Source organism: Lynx rufus, unplaced genomic scaffold, assembly GCF_022079265.1.
Source record: "Lynx rufus isolate CCGP_SWC_20201006 ecotype Redwood Valley unplaced genomic scaffold, mLynRuf1.p SCAF_2, whole genome shotgun sequence".
Classification (NCBI taxonomy): domain Eukaryota; kingdom Metazoa; phylum Chordata; class Mammalia; order Carnivora; family Felidae; genus Lynx; species Lynx rufus.
Window position 1 is genome coordinate 200,516,156 of NW_025814834.1, and position 18,619 is coordinate 200,534,774.

The 18,619-nt window shown below is 49.5% G+C and overlaps 1 protein-coding gene across 5 annotated transcripts in view; it reads right to left on the reverse strand.

Moving 5' to 3' along the window:
• The window catches only part of PTPRU (protein tyrosine phosphatase receptor type U), a 79,878-nt gene that overhangs the window by 45,623 nt on the left and 15,636 nt on the right, over window positions 1-18,619 (reverse strand). For all 5 annotated transcript variants that reach the window (XM_047084095.1, XM_047084092.1, XM_047084094.1 and 2 more), the window contains exons 3-8: window positions 16,017-16,288; window positions 15,402-15,483; window positions 15,182-15,297; window positions 14,594-14,768; window positions 13,716-14,009; window positions 1,793-2,101 (exon numbers count right to left, since the gene is read on the reverse strand). In XM_047084095.1, coding sequence (XP_046940051.1) covers window positions 1,793-2,101; window positions 13,716-14,009; window positions 14,594-14,768; window positions 15,182-15,297; window positions 15,402-15,483; window positions 16,017-16,288 — 1,248 coding nt within the window. The remainder of the gene's footprint in view (window positions 1-1,792; window positions 2,102-13,715; window positions 14,010-14,593; window positions 14,769-15,181; window positions 15,298-15,401; window positions 15,484-16,016; window positions 16,289-18,619) is intronic.

Below are 18,619 nucleotides of genomic sequence, written 5' to 3' on the forward strand. Positions count from 1 at the left end.
TTGAGTCAAAGAGGAAATCACAACAGATATTAGAAAATATTTTGAACTGAATAAGAACAAAGAACATATCAAAACTCATGGGATGCAGCTAAAGCAGGGCTTTGAGGGAAATTTATAGCTTTAAATGCATATATTAGAAATGAAAAAAGTCTCAAAATCAATGACCTAATAAGCTTCCATCTCAAAAAGCTAAAAGAAGAGCTGATCAAATCTAAAGAAAGTATAAAGGAGGAAATACAGGGGCACCTGGGTGGCTCAGTCAGTTAAGCATCCTACTCTTGATTTCAGCTCAGGTCATTATCTCATGGATCATGAGCCCAAGTTGGGCTCTGTGGTTGGGATTCTCTCTCTCTCTCTCTCTCTCTCTCTCTCTCTCTCCCTCCACCTCTCCCCCACTCACATTCTCCCTCCCTCTCTCTCTCTCTCTCTCTCTCTCCCCCCTCGCCCCAATAAATAAATAAATAAATAAATAAATAAATAAATAAAACTTTAAATAGGAAATACTAGAAAATAAATATACAATAAAGCAAATCAACTAAGCCAAAAGCTGGCTCTTTGGAAAGATAAAAAATGGATACACCCCTAGCAAGAAAGAACAAGAAAATAAAGAGAAGACACAAATTACCAAACTCAGGAAAGAAAAAAAGGGAAATATGCTATTGATCCTTCAGACATTAAATAAATATAATTAGAGATTATAATCAACTTTATGTCAAGAAATATGATGATCTAGGTGAAATAAATTCCTTAAAGCCCAGTACAACAAATAGATACAATTATAGAAAATCTTAATATTCATGAGGCTCCTGGGTGGCTCAGTCAGTTAAGTGTCCAACTCTTAGTTGGACAGTGGTCATGATCTCACAGTTTGTGATTTCAAGCCCTGAGTCCAGCTCTGTGCTGCTAGTGCAGAGCCTGCTTGGAATTCTCTGTGTCCCTCAATCTCTCTCTGTCCTTTCCCCATGCGCACATTCTTTTTCTCTCCAAATAAATAAACTTTTTTAAAAAATCTTAACACTCTAATACCTATTTTAGAAAGTAAAACTATTGGGGTGCCTGGGTGACTCAGTGGGTTAAGCATCCAACTCTTGATCTTGGCTCAAGTCATGATCTTGTGGTTTGTGGGATTGAGCCCTGAGTTGGGCTCTGTGTTGACAGTGTAGAGACTGCTTGGGACTCTCTCTCTCCCCCTCTCTCTGCCCCTCCCTCACTCTCTATCTCTCAAAATACATAAACTTTAAAAAGAAGAAGAAGAAGAAGAAGAAGAAGAAGAAGAAGAAGAAAATAAAACTGTTAGTAATTACATTGCCACAAAGAAAATTCCAGGCCCAGGGGCACCTGGGTGGCTCAGTTGGTTGAGCATCTGACTCTGGCCTAGGTCATAATCTCACTGTTCCGGAGTTCGAGCTCCACTTCGGGTTCTCTGCTGACAGCTCAGAGCCTGAAGCCTGTTTCGGATTCTGTGTCTCCCTCTCTCTCTCTGCCCCTCCCCTGCTCATGCTCTGTCTCTCTCTCTCAAAAATAAATAAACATTAAAAAAAAATTCTTTAATTAAAAAAAAGAAAGAAAACTCCAGGCCCAGATGGCTTCGTTGCTAAATTCTTCCAAACATTTAAGGAAGAAATTATACCAATCTAGCCCAAGTCTTTCAGAGAATAAATATTAGCCATCATTACTTTGTTGTTGTGTTATTTTAATCTTCAGCAAAAAATTTTCTATGAAAATTTCAGTCTCACAGTGGGTGCCTGCGGGAGGCACTGAGTATCCTGGGAACCAGGGCTGGGACTCTTACCATCCTCGTCTGTCTGGAAGGTGACCTCCTTGCCCTCCTTGCGTCCCTCGGGGTTCGTGAGGATGAGCCGCACGTGAACGTTCCGGTAGGGGGGCAGGTTCTTGATGGTGTAGCGGCTGACGCCCCGCTCCATCTTCACACACTCCCGGATGGTCTGGTTGTGGCTGCTGCCCAGCGTGTAGTGATAGCACAGGGACACCGTGTACGTGTGGCAACGAGTCACATTGTAGCCCAGAGGTTCCCACTGCAGCATCAGCTGGCGGGCCTGGATCTCAGCGAAAGCCAGGCCTTTGGGGGCCCTCATGGGTTCTGGGGAACCCGGGAAGCAGAGAGGAGAAGGTAGAGGAAGTGGGAAGAGAAGTGGGGCAGGAGAGAAAATATCAGTCAGCTGCTGAAATCATCCTTCCTTTGCCCTCAAGAGTTCAAGAGACCATCTAGAACAGGGAGTCAAAGTGTGTGTGGTGGAGACAGGTGGGGCCACATCTGAATCCTAGCTCTGTGCTGTGCACCTGACAACATTGGCTGAGTCCCTTCACCTCTCTGAGCCTTAGTTTCCTCACCCACAAAAGGGATTAATATGCCCTACCTCACAGGACGGTTGTAAAGTTTAAGGTAATGTGTGTAAAGCATGTGTGACAATGGCCACAAAAATGTTAGCGATAATCTTTTTTAATTTTTTTTAACGTTTATTTATTTTTGAGACAGACAGAGACAGAGCGTGAACGGGGGAGGATCAGAGAAAGAGGGAGACACAGAATCTGAAACAGGCTCCAGGCTCTGAGCTGTCAGCACAAAGCCCGACGTGGGGCTCAAACCCACGGACCGCGAGATCATGACCTGAGCTGAAATCGGACACTTAACCGACTGAGCCACCCAGGTGTCCCCAATTTTTTTTTTAATAACACAGTTCACCTCCTAGCTCAAGATCATCCTGGAAGACATCAGGACAGTCCGAATCAACCAAATGCTGTATTTTTCTTAATTTATTAATTCCAAGCTTGTTCTAAAAAAGCTTATGGTAGGGGCGCCTGAGTGGCTTAGTTGGTTGAGCGTCCAACTTCAGCTCAGGTCATGATCTCACGGTCTGTGAGTTTGAGCCCCACGTTGGGCTCTGTGCTGACAGCTCAGAGCCTGGAGCCTGCTTCAGACTGTGTCTCTCTCTCTCTCTCTGACTCTCCCCTACTCATGCTCTCTCTCTCTCTCTCTCTATCTCTCTCTCAAAAATAAATAAACATTAAAAAAAACTTTTTTAAATAAAAAGGCTTATAGTGATACATACAATGCAATAATATATAGAAATCAGGATGATGGGGGAAATGAGAGTCAAATAATTAAATAATGCCAGAGAATGTTAGGAAAACGGAAATTCATGCCATGGGGTCCCATGCAGGTCCAAAGATAAGGTTCAAATTGAGTGGTGACTTCCCTGATTGCCAAAGCAAAAAGGGAAATACAATCTGTCACATAAGGGCAATAAGAACGATGACAGTTAACATTTACTGGGGGGGCTTTGTATGTGCCAGGCCTTGCTCCAGAGGCTTTAAAACACTTTATCTCATTTAATCTTCTCTGCAATCCAATAGACGGGTGCCATTATTAGCCCTGTCATATAGCCATGGAAATGGAGGCACAGAGGGATTAGGTAACTTGCCCACAGTCAGTCCCACAGATGGTTAAGCGGTGAAGCTGGGATGCAAATTTGGACAGGCTGGCTCCAAAATCCATACTCTTCACCACCACTACCTGCCTCTCCATGAGGAATTCACGGTCAACAACAACATCACACCAATGCCACAGGAGGTACAGCTCTCCCAACACAAGGGGGAGCATGTCACTGTGCTTTGTAGCCTCTTGATCAATCCATGAAGCCACTTATAAAATGGTAAAAGCACACAAACAAACAAACAAACAGAAACACGAGGTTTCTGGAGCAAAGCAAGGATGGAGCCCAGGTGCTCAGCCCCTGGTTCTACATCTGCGTTGACCAGCTGTGTGATCTTAAATCTCCGGGCCTCAATTTCCTCATCTAGAAAATGATGGAGGAAGCCAAGATTACTGACGAACCTTCTCTTTCTTGCGCCCTAACTCCGTGAGATGCAGCTTCATTACCCTCAAGTTCCGCGAGCACCTGCGAAGCGTCCCCAGTTAGAGACTCTCAGCACATGCCTCAGATGAGGAAATGCTGCCACTTGGCCTCTTGAGATGATTAAGTATGACCCTATGACCATGTCCCTGTGACTCATTTGCTCAGGATGCTCTTTCCAAAGGAGCCGCAAAGGGAAACACCAGGCCAGGCTGCTCTCTAGTCAGGAGGCCAGAAGTAGCACAGCGTTTGATGCTGGCCCAAGGACAGCACAATTCAAACTTCTATTTCCACCAGAGCTGTCCTTTCTTCCCTGGGCCACGGCCAAGTGGCAGGCTCCAGTCACAGATCAGGCCACCAAAGACGTATTTCAGCGCCTGCTAGGAGCAAGGCCCACCTCTTGACTTCTTACAGAGTCTGGCTTCCTTCTCCCCCCTCGAGCAAGGCAGACCCAATCCCTACCCGATGGAGACATTAAGGGGCTGATTCCACTGCTCACTGCACCCCAGGGGCTGCTGGCTGAAGCCCACTTACCACACTTATGTCTCCTCTCCCTTTCCTGGCCCACAGAACTTTTCCTAATGTTTTATATACACAGAGACAGAGACAGAGAGAGAGAGAGATTATTTATTTTTGCAAGAGAGAGACAGAGAGCAGGGGAGGGGCAGAAACAGGGGAAGGGAGAGAGAGAATCCCAGGCAGGTTCCATGCTGCGCGCAGAGCCCAACGCAGGGCTTGAACCCACAAACCACGAGATTGTAATCTGAGCCGAAACCAAGAGTAGGACACTTAACCAACTGAGCCACCCAGGCGCCCCCCGCCCCGCCCCCACCAATGTTTTTCTATCCGGTTTCATTTTAACCCACGTTCTTAGCTGTTCAGAGTACAGGGGGCAGGTTTTGGGTGTGTCCACTCTGCCACCTTGTTCAGAGACCTTTGCTTTACTCCCTGACTTCCAGGCCCTGGTCCTGGCTGCCCCATGTGTACTGTGTGTCCCAAGGCGTCCATGGGAGTCAAAGCACCACTGCTTTATTTGTTCCCTGCATCCCTGCTCACATTCCTGCCCCCAGGGACACCTGCCCCACATGCCTTTCCACCCTTGCAGGTTTGGCCAATGTGCACTGCTTCCTTCACCCTCCTGCAGCAGTTAGACAAAGGCACAAAAAGTTACATGTAAACCGGTGACACAGGCTGGGTCGGTACTATGACAAACAGGACAGTAAGTGTTCCATCCAAAAGGGACAGCTGTTTCTCAGCTCCAGACAATGTTCCCATGTAGGACTACAGACTCAGGGTGGCGAGATCCTCCCCCTTTTAAAAAAAAAAAAAAAGATTCTATTTTTAAATAAATATACTCAATGTAGGGCTCAAACCCACAACCCCGAGATCAAGAGTCACACACTCCACCGACTAAGCCAGCCAAGGGCCCCAAGATCCTCCCATTTTTTTAAGAGAAGCCAGAATTTCATATTTTTATGTGAAATCTCCAGGTTTTTAACTATTGGCAACCCAGGGTGCCTGCGTGGCTCCGTCGATGGAGTGTCTGACTCTCGATTTGGGCTCAGGTCATGATCTCAATGGGATCAAGCCCCACATTGGGCTCTGCACTGAGCATGGGGCCCACTTACGACTCCCTCTCTCTCCACCTACCCCCTCCCCTACTCACATGCTTGCTAGATAAAGAGAGACAGCCAGCCAGCCAGCCAGGTGGATAAATCCTGGCAACCTACTCAGGTTTTTGTAAAAACCACTTTGTAGGTCACTAAATAACTAACCGCCCACCTGGAGGAAGAAACTTCCACCCTCATGCCTCACTCTCCAGACGCTGTGTTAGCCAACCCCCCCCCCCCCCATGCCGTCCACCTCACTGGATTGAGGGAGTCTTCGAAAAGAAAGCTCACTCTCCTCTTCTCACCCCACCCTGATCAAATCTGGGCGGACCCAGGAGCTCAAATAGTTTGTTGACTACAGACGGATATGTTGATTGAGGGGTGTGAATTCACGAGTCGCTGTTTCCAAAAACCATTTGGCACCCAAACATTCTCTCTTCAGCGGCCAGCACAGGCTGGCAAACAGCCCTTGGGGACCTCAAAGCCCCAGCCCTCTAAACTCCACCACACTGCAGGCCACTCAGAGATCAGAGGTCAGACGCACAAGAAAATAAGGAGGCTCACAGCGAATACCTGTTAAATCACGACACACAGTGCTGATTTTAATAATGCGAATGAGGATGCAATAACCCTGAAACTTTCAACTGTTTCTCGCAGGAGGGGCTTTGGAGCAGGGCGGGTGCTCCAAAGCGCAAATCCTATCTCCACCTCTCATTAGTTCTGTGACTTCAGGCAAGTTGCTTTGTTCCCTCTGAACCTGGACTGAAAAATGGAGATAGTAATGCCTGCTTTGAAGAGCAAGTGGCAGAGTCACGGGCAAGGATGTGAGCCAGACCGCCCGGCCTCTCGTAATTAATAAACATGTGCGCGCTAAGATGAGGTAACGGTAGAAACAGAAATTAGTACAACCAGTTTTTAAAGCAATATACGTCGAAGCCCTTTCTTAAGCCACTCCTGACTATTTATCCTACAGAAATTACTCAGGGGGGCGGGGGGAAACACTATAAGCACCAAGTTTTTCAATGCAGTATTATTTATGATAACCAGGATCTGGAAACAAAATCGTCCAGCAATATGGAGACACTCCATGGACCTCTATAAGCCAATAAACATAATTATAAACAACACAACACATGGTACACCCCAAAGCGAAGGAAGCAGGATACAGAATGCCTTCTACATCCCAATGACAGGGGTGTAAAACTGTGTACCGTAGGCATATGGGCAGAGATTTGAAGAAGACAGAAAAACTGGGCTAGGATAGTGAGGTGTAGAGTGATTTTTGTTAAATGTCTCTTCCTGACATTATATTATTGCTTTTACACTAAATCATATTGTAGGAGGGGAGTTTCAGGGAGATGGGGTGGGGAGGATAACACAGCGGACCAACAGCAAAACAATTGCTGGTCAAGATGCCTAAGTGGGACGAGGGGTGAGTCGGGGATAGGGGGTGGGGCAGAACATCAATGAAGGAAGCAAGTCGTTAAGATGGGCAGGATGAGTTGCTTGGGTTCTGTGCGTCTGGCCCCTGCCCCAGCTTCCATCCTCACCAGCCTGTGTGAAAAGTTCAGCAGTGCCTGGCACAATGTGGGGACTCAGCCCACGACAGCAATCGCTGTCACCGTGGCTGCTGCTGTTGTTTCAAATGCTTCCCTAGAAATCGGGATATTCTAACTTTGGCTCTGACTCTGCTATGGACTCACTGGGTAGATCTGGGCAAGGGACTAACTCTCCAAATCTCAGTTTACTCATCTGCAAAATGGGAATTAGCTACCACTCTCGCCATGAAGCCCGGGGTCCTGACCCCAGCCCCCTCTCTGGGTTTCAGTACCCCCCCCCCCCGCCCCGTACGCTAAAGGAGAGTAGAACAGAGATCATCTGCGGATCCCCTGGCTCTGATTTTTCTTTTGAATACCTGACCAGAACTGGCTTTGAAGAGTTAAAAACACCGTAATGATAACAACTGTCATTTGCTGAGTACTTACCATATGAGACACCATCGTCACACGTATTTAGTGCATTTACAGGCGATTATTTGCAGTTAACCTGAAACACTGGAAGGCCCGAGGGTGCAGGCCTCACATCTCCTCTCTTTGCCATCTACACTTATTCCCTAAAATCTAAGCACTAAATCAGGGGTCCTCAACCTTGGCACCACTGACATTTGGGACTAGAGAATTCTCTGTTGTGGGAGCTGTTTGTGCACCAGAGGACTTCAGCAGTTCCCCTGGCTTCCCGTACCCTTCAGATGCCATTATCACTCCACCCCCGGCTGTAATAACCAATGTCTCCAGACACTGCAAATGTCTCCCGGGAGACAAAATCACCCCCGGTTGAGAACCACCAGGGTAAAAGATCCCAGCCAGTCTCCTGGCTTTAAATACCATCTCTGTCTACACTGATGACTTCCAAATTTATGTCCGCAGCCTGAACCTCTTCCCTGAACTCCACACTCGTAAATCCTTCTGCCTGATGGATATCTCCGCTTGAACGTCTAATAGGCATCTCAAAGTCAACATTTCCAACCCAGAACTCTTGATCTACGGCACCCCATCACACCTGCCCCTCTGCAGTCTGCTCGTTTCCAGCAAATGACAACTCCATCCTTGCAGCTGCTCGAGCAAGACACCTTGGAGCCATCCTTGACTTCTCTTCTCCTCTCTCATTGCATAGCCCGCCCATCAGCAAACGCAGTCAGCTGGACCTTCACAATAAACCCCGGAGCTAACCGCTTCCCACCACCGCCACGACCTCTCGGCTGCACTGTTACAGCAGCCTCCTCACTGGTCTCCCCTCCGGTCCTCGCCCTCCTAGAATCTACTCTTCACAAAAGGGCCAAAGTCATCCTTTTATACAAAGTAGGTGACGTCACCCCTGCTCTCCAAATCCTGCCATGGTGGCGCCCAGTTCACTCAGTGTCAAGTGACTCTGCATCCCACATCCCCAGAGTGATTTGGCCGTCCTCTCGGGCCATCTCCTCCCTCAGTCACTAGGCCACAGTTACACTGGTCTCCTTGCTGCTTCTCTGTGTGCCGAGCATCCCCCAGCCTCCAGGTCCTTGAGCCCTGCTGTTCCATCCGCCAGGCTTGCTCCTTCCTCCAGCAATTTCTCCAGCTTCTATGTGGCTCAGTGGCTCGCCTCCCTCAGGTCTTGCTCATAAGTCACCTTCTCAGTAAAATGGTCCCTTGAGCCTTTTTAAAATAACAATCGTCCTACCCCCACACCCAACCCCCCCCAACCCTGCTTTATTCTTCACGGCACTTATCATCATCAAACTATAAATCTCACCTGTTTTACTGTCTTCTCCTGCCACAATGTGAGTTCCGTGCAGAGTTCCCGAAGGAGGCACTCACATGCTAATAGCCTTGCTTGGCTCCGTCATAGTCCCACATCCCTAGCAACTACCATAGTGCCCGACGCATAACAGGCACTCAATAAACATTTGTTGAATGAACCCTAACACCGACTCCTGTGTGGTAAAGATTCTTATTCTTCTCATGCTGTAAAACAAGGGCATGAAAGCTCTAAGGTTAAGTAACCTGACCTAGATCCCTCAGTGAGAAAGTGATTCCCATGGGAACACTCTGCACTCTGATGCACCACTCAAGAGTTTCTTCAAATGTGGCACTCAACTGGATTTTTAGGTGGCTCCCCAGATCAGCTCTGAAAAACACTTAAGAACACAGGCTATCAAAAGATGAAAACCTCGTCTCTTAACCAAAAATTAACTCAAAGTGGATCACGGACTCAAATGTAAAACGTAAAACTGTAACTCTTTTAGGAAAAAAACCGGAGCAAATCCTTGAGATCGAAGGCGAGGCATGGAGGTCTTAACCTTGACGCCAAAAGCACAACTCATAGAAGGAACCAGTTTTGATAAACTGGCCCTCATCGAAATTAAAAATGGGTGGGGCGCCTGGGTGGCTCCGTCGGTTCAGCGTCCGACTCTTGATTTCACCTCAGGTTGTGACCTCACAGTTGTGGGATCAAGCCCCACGTGGGGCTCTACTGACAGCGCGGAGCCTGCTTGAGACTCTCTCTCTCCCTCTTTCTCTGTCCCTCCCCCCCTCGTGAGCGCGCGCTCTCTCTCTCTCTTTCTCTCTCTCAAAATTAATAGATACATAAACATTACCAAAAAAATGGTTGCTCTGTAAAAGCCCAGGTGAAGAGTATGAAAAGGCAAGCTAAAAGCAGGGAGAAAATATTTATACACTATATACCCAACAAAGACTAGTATCTACAATGTATAAAGAACTCTCAAAACCCAAAAGGAATGAATGAATAACCCAATTACAAAATGGGCAAAGACATGAACAATTCGCCAAGGAGGATACGCAGACGGCAAATAGCACATGGAAAGATGTTCGATAACATTAGGCATTCAGGAAGCACCACTTAAGACCAGGATGGGCGATCACTACACATCCCTCAGAATGGTTAAGAAAAATGATAACAATCCCAAATGCTGGCAAGGGTGCAGGAAACTGGATCATGCATACATTGCTGGTGAGAATGTAAAACAATACAGCCATTCTGGCAGTTTCTGATCAAAACAAAGTATGCGATTATCATGGGGACCCATCAGTTGCACCTGTGGGCATTTATCCCAGAAAAAATGAAGACTCGTGTTCGTGCAAAACTCTGTACACAAATGTTCACAGCAGCTTTACTTGTAACAGCCCAAAACAGGAACTAGTCCAGATGTCCCTGAACAGGTGAATAACCATTCACCTGTTAAACAAACTGCAGTGTGTCCACACCATGGAATACTACTCAGCAATAAAAAAAGAATGAACTACCAATATACACAACTTGGATGAGTCTCCAGGGAATTATGCTGATCAAAATAGCCACTCTTTTTTTTTTTTACATTTATTTATTTTTTGAGAGACATAAAGAGAGCACAAGTTGGGGAAGGGCAGAGAGAGAAGGAGACACAGAATCCAAAGCAGGCTCCAGGCTCCGAGCGCTCAGTACAGAGCCCGATGCAGGGCTCGAACTCACAAACCGTGAGATCGTGACCTGAGCCGAAGTCAGATGCTTAACCGACTGAGCCACCCAGGCGCCCCAAATAAGCCACTCTTACTGCCAAGACAAGTCAATGTGAAAAGAATACTCTTTCCAACAAATGGTGCTGGGACAACCAGACATCCACAAGCAGAAGAATGAAGCTGGTCCCCTACCTCACACCATGTGCAAAAACAAACTCAAAATGGATCATGGACCTAAATGCAAGAATTCAAACTATAAGAGTCTTAGAAAAAATAGGGGTAAATCTTTGTGACTTTGGATTAGGCAATGGTTTCTTTTTTTTTTTTTTAATTTTTTTTTTCAACGTTTATTTATTTTTGGGACAGAGAGAGACAGAGCATGAACGGGGGAGGGGCAGAGAGAGAGGGAGACACAGAATCGGGAACAGGCTCCAGGCTCTGAGCCATCAGCCCAGAGCCTGACGCGGGGCTCAAACTCACGGACCGCGAGATCGTGACCTGGCTGAAGTCGGACGCTTAACTGACTGCGCCACCCAGGCGCCCCTAGGCAATGGTTTCTTAATATGATATCAAATGCACAAACAACAAAAGAAAAAACAGATAAACTGGACTCCCCCAAAATGAAAAACTGTTGTGCTCCAAAGGATACCATTAAGAAAATTATAAAACAACCCATAGAATCAAAGAAAATATTTGTAAGGGTCCAGGACCCAGAATACATAAAGAATTCTTACAAGTCAGTAATACAAAGACAAATAACTTTGAGTGCCTGGGTGGCTCAGTCAGTTAAGCACCCAATTACAGCTCAGGTCATGATCTCACAGTCTGTGGGTTTGAGCCCTGCATCAGGCTCTGTGGTGACAGCTCAGAGCCTGGAGCCTGCTTCGGATTCTATGCTCCCTCTCTCTCTCTCTCTGCCTCTCCTCAGCTCGCACTCTGTCTCTTTCTCTCTCTCAAAAATAAACATTAAAAACATTTTTTTTTTAAAAAGACAACCCAACTTAAAAATGTGTAAAAAATCTGAACGGACATTTCTACAGAGAAAACATACAAATGTCCAATGAGCACGTGAAAAATTGCTCAATATCATTAACCATCAGTGAAACTCCAATCAAAACCCCACTGAGATACCATTTCACACCCACTATGAGGGTAATTATCAAAAGACAGATAATAACCAGGGTTGGTGGGAACGTAGAGAAACTGGAAACTTCACACACTGCTGACGGGAATGTAAAAATGACAGCTGCATACAATGCAATATTGTTTGGCAATAAAAAAGGATAAAGTAAATATGTGCTACCACCTGGATAAACCTTGAAAACATTATGCTAAGTCACAAAGACTACATATTGTATGATCCCATTTATATGAAATGTCCACCAAGAGGCAAATCTACAGAGACAGAAAGCAGTTTTAATGGGTGCCTAGGGCTGGAGATGATAGAAGGAAATGTGGGGAGGGATAGACTACTAAAGAGTGCAAGGTTTCTGGGGTGCCCGAGTGCCTCGGTCTGTTAAATGTCCGACTCTTGATTTCAGCTCAGGTCATGAACTCACTGCACTGACTGTGGAGCCTGCTTGGGATTCTCTCTCTCCCTCTCTCTCTCGCGCGCGCGCGCACGCTCTCTCTCTCTCTCTTTCAAAATAAACAGAAAAAAAGAGTACAAGGTTTCCTTTTGGGGTGATGAAAGTGCTCGAAAACTTACTGTGGTGATGGATGCACCCCTCTGAATATACTATAAACCACTGGACTGTGCACTCTAATGAGTGAATTTATGAGATGTGAATTAAATCTCAATAAACCTGTTCCCAAATTTTTAAAAGTCAATTTCAAAAGGTTATATGCTATATGATTTCATGATTTATGTAACATTTTTGAAATGGCAAATTTTTTTTTCAGTTTATTTTGAGAGACAGAGAATGCCAGCATGGGAGGGACAGAAAGAGAGGGAGAGAGAATCCCAAGCAGGCCCCACACCGCACAGCACTGGACGAGCTACTCGATCCCACAAGTCATGAGATCATGACCTGAGCTGAAATCAAGAGTTGGACACTTAACCCACTGAGCCATCCAGGTGCTCCTGAAATGGCAAAATTTTAGAAATGATGACAGATTAGTGTTTTCCGGGGGCTGGGGTTGGAGGAAGGGAGGCAGGTGAGTATAGATAAAAAGGGCCATACAAACTGACTGAACCATCCAACATCTTGACTGTGGTGATAAGCACACAAGCCTGTACATGTGATAAATTGTATAGCACTAAATACATGCACACACACAAACAGGGACAAGGGAAACTGGGCAAGTCTGAGTAAGATCTGTGGATTACATAAATGTCAATACCCTGACTGTGATATTATCCTACAGGTCTGCAAAATGTTACCTTTTCAGGAAACAGGGTAAAGTGCATCGGGAATCTCTGTAGCTTTTCTTTTCTTCTTTTTTTTTTTTTTTTTTAAGTAATCTCTATACCCGATATGTGGCTCAAACTCACAACCTGGAGATCATGTACCGACTGAGCCAGCCAGGTACGCTGGCAGTTTTTCTTACGGCTGCGTATGAACCTACAATTATCTCAATAAAACTTCCAATTAAAATATACTGCAATTTGTCCTGTTCTATTCTCAATTTCTCTTCAGATTAAACAATGTCCTCCGGTGCATGAGTGCCACAGCTCCTAACAGCTGCTTATACCCTTTTTAAGGAGAAAGAGCAGACCTCAGGTTCAGATGCCCCCACAAGAGACTCTAGCTGAAATTTAATAACACACTTTTTTTTTTTTCAGTTGTTTATCTAGATGGTATGATGTGGAATTAAGAACACAAATTCTGGAGCCAGCCAGTCAGGGATCCCAATGCCAGCTCTGCCACTCACTAGCCAGTCACTTAACATCTCTGTACTTCAGACACCTCATCTGTAGAATGGGTATGACAAGAGTACCTAGATCAGTGTGTAAGTTTTAAATCAGTGTGCGCGTGTGTGTCTGGCTGTGTGTGTGTGTGTGTGTGTGTGTGTGTGTGTGTTCATAGACACACGCATAGTGTCAGGCACAAACTCTTAGCTATCATTATTATCTTTACCAAAACAAGGACTAGGGGGAAATAACCTTTTAGAAAGTTTTAGAAGCACAGGTGCTGGCCATATTACCTCTCAGAATGTATCCCCTTGGTCCCTCCCACGGTAGCCCTGAGCCCATACCCGGGTGTTCGGAGGAGGGAGTTGGGCCAGGAGGCACCCACCTGCGCACTTGGTGCGGCTGATGAGGGGTGGCCCAGGGCGGCCGGTGCCGCCATCACCTGGGCGCGTGAGCAGCACACTGATCTCGTACTCCGTGTCGGGGTCAAGGTGCCACAGCTTGTAGGTCTGCAGGCTGACGGCGTGCACCTCCGCCCATGGGCCGCGGGACATGCGGTACTCAATCTCCTTGCGCACGATCGGCCCGTCGCCAATGATGGAGTTGGTGTTGAGCTGGATGATGAGGTAGGTGGGACCCGCGCGCAGCAGCTGCGGCGGCGCGATGGGGGTGGGGGGCTCTGCGAGGACGTGAGGAAGAGGTGGAGCCGAACGATGCGCTGTGAGACCCTGCCCTCAACTCGGGATCCCAGCACACCCAAGTCCCCAGTGACCCTCCCTGTCTTCCCAGGGGCCCTGATCAAACGCCCAGACCCTCGACTAGACTTCCTCGCTCGTGCCCACTAAATCCCCAGGCCTTAAGGGGTGTCCGCTCCAAAGGCTGTCCCCGCCCTCATCCTTAAGCCTACACCCTGTCCCTCAGTCCCCTCTGAATCCCCAAAGACTAGCGTTCAGGGGCTGACCGCACGCCCGTCAGATCAACCCCGGATCCCCACAGCCCGACCCCGCCTGCGTGGCTCACGTCTGGCCTGGGTCTCCCCGCCTGCCTGCTTCTCAGTCACACCCCGTCCCCCGGAGCGGACCTCCTCCCTGGAGAGAAACTGCCCCCCTCGACAGACCCGACTCCCAGTCTTCCCCCGACGGCCCCACCTTTCTACAGGCCACGCCCCTAGACCAGACCCCGCCCCCTCGCCTGGCCCCGCCCTTCAGATGGTGCAGGTCCCACCCCCAACCCCACCCCGGGAGAGCGCCCACACGCGCTGACCCTTGACGATGAGCTCTGCGAAGTTCGAGACGCCCGCGCCGCGCGGGGCCTGGGACACGCAACGATACAGGTCCTGCTCCGAGCGGCTCACGGAGGCCAGCAGGAAGGTCGCCAGGAAGCGCCGGTGGCTGATGTGCCGCACGCTGGCCGCGGGCACCAGCGCCCCGCTCTGCCGCTGCGCAGGGGTAAGGTCGACAATGTCAGGAGCGCTGGGGAGGGAGGGTCCCAATCTCGCTCTGACCCGGGCGAGGGGAGTAGTACATGTCCTGGCCCCATTTAGCCGTCCCTAGTACACAGGGGACTTATGGGGTTCCTGGAATCAGCTCCATCACAGGAAGGCGCGGAATGAGAAGCTGATTAAGGGAACACGGTCTCTACCTCCGATGGAGAGTTGTTGGGGGATCCTGGAGTCACCCTCTATCCTGGGGGTATAAGAGGACCCAAGAGGGCAGAGCAGAGCCTAGGTGAGAGCAGGGATGCATGAGTATGGGTGCCGGAAAAGGAAGGAACGACTCCACACCCCGCAAGGGACCCAGGTCCCAGAAGAAGTTTCCCCCCACCCTGGCTAAGATCCCTGTACCCCCTCACCTGCAGGAGAAAGCGCTCTGCCTCTGCTGCTCTGCCCGCTGCCATGCACTGGAAGGAGGCGTTCTGGCCAGCGTTGACCTCCACATCGCCCAGTCGGGAGAAGTGCGGGGCCTTCGCTGCGGGAATAGAGCCACAGTGTGAGCTGGGCCGATGCCCCCCACAGTCAGGAGCCGTGGCCACCCGCAGCCCTCACCCTGCACCCCAGTGGGCTGGGACTCACCGCAGGGGTAGCTGAGAAGCAGGATGTCATCTAGGCCCATGTAGCCCCTGCGGTCTGGGGAGATGAGGGCCTCAAACAGCACCTGGGGGAGGCGGGAGGTTCCCTGTCATATCCCTCCAGCCCTACCTGGGGAGGTGCCCACAAGAGACCCCTTTTAGCTCTGCTCCGGTCCCATGCTCCTCAACCAGCAGAGGTCAGCCCAACTCACAACGGCCTTCCCTACCAAGCCAGCTAGTTGTGGGAAGGTGTGTCAGCAGCCAGAGCTAACAAGGTCAAGGCCAGAGGTTCTCTCCCAGTTCTGAACAGTTACCTTCAAGCAGGAAAACTTTTCCCAGCAGACAGCGTTTCCAGGTCAGCACTGTTCCAACTCACCCTTGACCCCAGCCACAGACCATTTCTGTTGACAATGATCTCTGATGCTGAACCCAAACCATAGCAGCACTGAATAGCCTGATGCTGACCACAGACTGACCCCTGACCTTGACCACATATTGACTCCTGATGCTGAACACAGACTAATTCCAACCTCGGTCACTTGCTTACTCTGACCTCGGGCTGACACCTCTCTACCCGCTCCCCTAAGCACAGGCTGACCACAGACCAAACCCAGCCTACCTGATATTCATTGGGCCAGAAGGTGCTGACAGCCAGCTCAGCCTGGTGCCACTGACGACCATGCGATCCAGTCATATTCCAGACGGCACTGCCCAGGGGACCCCCATTGACACGCACGTAGATGCCCAAGGTGCCCGGGCTGTGCCCATCCCGGCTGTACAGAAAGTAGCTGAACTGCACACAGTGGGTATCATTCTCACTCAGGCTCTGGAAGATGACATGGGCCCGTTGGCCTGGGGCATGCTGGGAAGCATTGACCATCAAGTAGGAGCCTAGAAAGGGAAGAGGCAGGAGCTGAGGAGGCTTGGGGAGGACCAAGGTCAGGTGGGCAAAGGAGGGGGACAGAAACAAAGGAGTTCAGGCATTTGGACCCACTAGGAATCAAGGGTTTTGAGTTCTGGTCCCAGCTCTGACCCGCTACGCCGAGTCCCTTCACCTCCCTGCATCTGTTTCCCAGAGGAGAGAGCAAAAAACACACAAAACTGACTCTCTCCAAACCCTTTATGGTCCCTCACCACCTACGATCACAGTCCAAGCTCATGCTGATCTACGACTTTCCCCATGTGCTGAGCTGCCCTTGGAGGCAGGGACTAACTAACTAGGTCATTCATCTAGGAGTCAAGAGTCTGGCACATGACAGGCCTTCAAAGGCTACCTTTTCTGAAGTCTTCCCTCCCTGTCCCTCTATAGGCTTCTCTCCTGGCCCTTGGATCATTAATAAAGTGTCTGTCTCCCCACCAGCCTGTGATGCCTCGGAGGCTCCACTGCGTCTCCAGCATAGGGCTGAACCCAAGCTGAATGAGTGTGTAGAACAGAGATTGAATAAAAGGACTCTAACTTCCCTTCCAGCCCCCACCCTGGGTCTAAACGCCTGGGATACAAATCTCTTCCAACCTGGAGAAAGGCAGCAATCTCCTTCCCCAGATCTGGGCTGTGTACTGGCAGGGGGTGGAGGGGGCCTGGCAGGGTGGGAGGGACTGGACTCCTTCGGGATCCAGCTAGGGGATTATGGCTTCCCTTTTGTGGGGAGAAGGCCCCAGCAGCTGCCACGGGGGTGCCCACAGCCACCCAGCACCGCCTCCTCCCGGGCTTGGCTGCCAGCCAAAACAAGCTCATTCAGATCCCAAACCACGAGGCTCCCTGCTCTGGGAGGGCTCCCCAGGGACTCCACTGGAGGGGATCTCATTCATCTCTGCAAGCCAGGGGCCTGTGAAGGCGGCTCCTGGATCAGTCCCGGTGGGATAGTAAACAGAACTCCCAAGTCCCCGTCCGCACCCAGAAAGGGGCACATCCTGGCCCCCAACAGTGCCTCTTGGCCCACTCCTCTGGCCCTCTCTCTCCTCTCTTCTTCCCTAGTTTTTCCCCACTCTGCATCCCTCTCCTTCTTCATTTCCTCCCTTCGTTCCTGTGGCTCTTCCTTCCCCTGTCTCTGAATCTCCCTCCTTCCTTCTCCCTCCACCCCCAACTCCCTTCCCTAGAATGTGTGCCCTGAGAGGGCAGAGACGGTGGCCCTCTCGCTGACCACTGCGGCCTCATGATCCAGCACAAGGCCCACGCGAAATGCTAAACGTCTCTCTCCCCTTTCTCACTGGGCATGTCCCTACGGGTGTGAGAGAGAGAGGCAGAGCCCGCACTGGGTCCCTGCCGTGGTGGGCACCTTGACAGATCACAGTCACACAGGTCAGACTCTGATACCCACTAGCACAGAGGTCAAACCAAGAGCTGAGGGCCGTTCCTGCAAAGGAGAGAGGAATGCCCCAGGGAGGGTGCTGTGTGAGCAAAGGCACAGAAAGGGGAGACAGGGAGGCCTCCAGGGGGCAAGGTGAGCAGGAGGAGACGGGGCTGAACGGCCGCCCATGCCAGGTTGCAGAAGGCCTCTCTGGTGGCTTCAAGTCCTGGCCTCACCACTGAGACCCTTTGCTGCACCTACCCGAACTCTCGAGGGCCAGTGCAATTGCAGCCATGTTGTGAGTGGAGTAGCAAAGGGCCTGGTCCGCTACTATGACAGGGCGAAGGGGAGGGGGGTCCTTAGGCTGTCTACTTCTGGAGTTCCCTCAGCAAGCCCATCTTGTTCTCACCCTATGCTATGTCTTCTAACCCAGCCTTTATCACTAATAAAGTTCATAGGCTGGCCTCCACCTCTCTTATCCTGTTCTGAATTCCCAGTTAATTCTGTACGCCGTGCAGAGGGCCCCCTCAAATACCTCCAACAATAGCAACTAACCATTCACTGAACCCCTACATGCCACTCCCATGCTATATACCTTGTAGGCATTATCTAATAACCCTGTGAAATGGATTATTGTGCTCTCCACTTCACAGTTAAGAAGACGGAAGCTCGGAGACGTTAAGTGACTTGCCCAAAGTCACACAGCTGGTAAAGTGATGAGGCCAGGATTTGAAGCCCAGTCTTCATGATTCTGGAACCAGGATAGCAGGGGCCCTCATCAGAGTAGGAGGCCAGCACTACAATCCATGTAATTAGTCTCCTGACCCCCAGTCCAGTGCCCATGATGCCATAAATGCCTCATCCTGAAATGGGGCAGAGCAAGGTAGAAGCTGGGAAGGATCTGGGACTTCCAGGAAGAAGGGGGCAGAGGAAG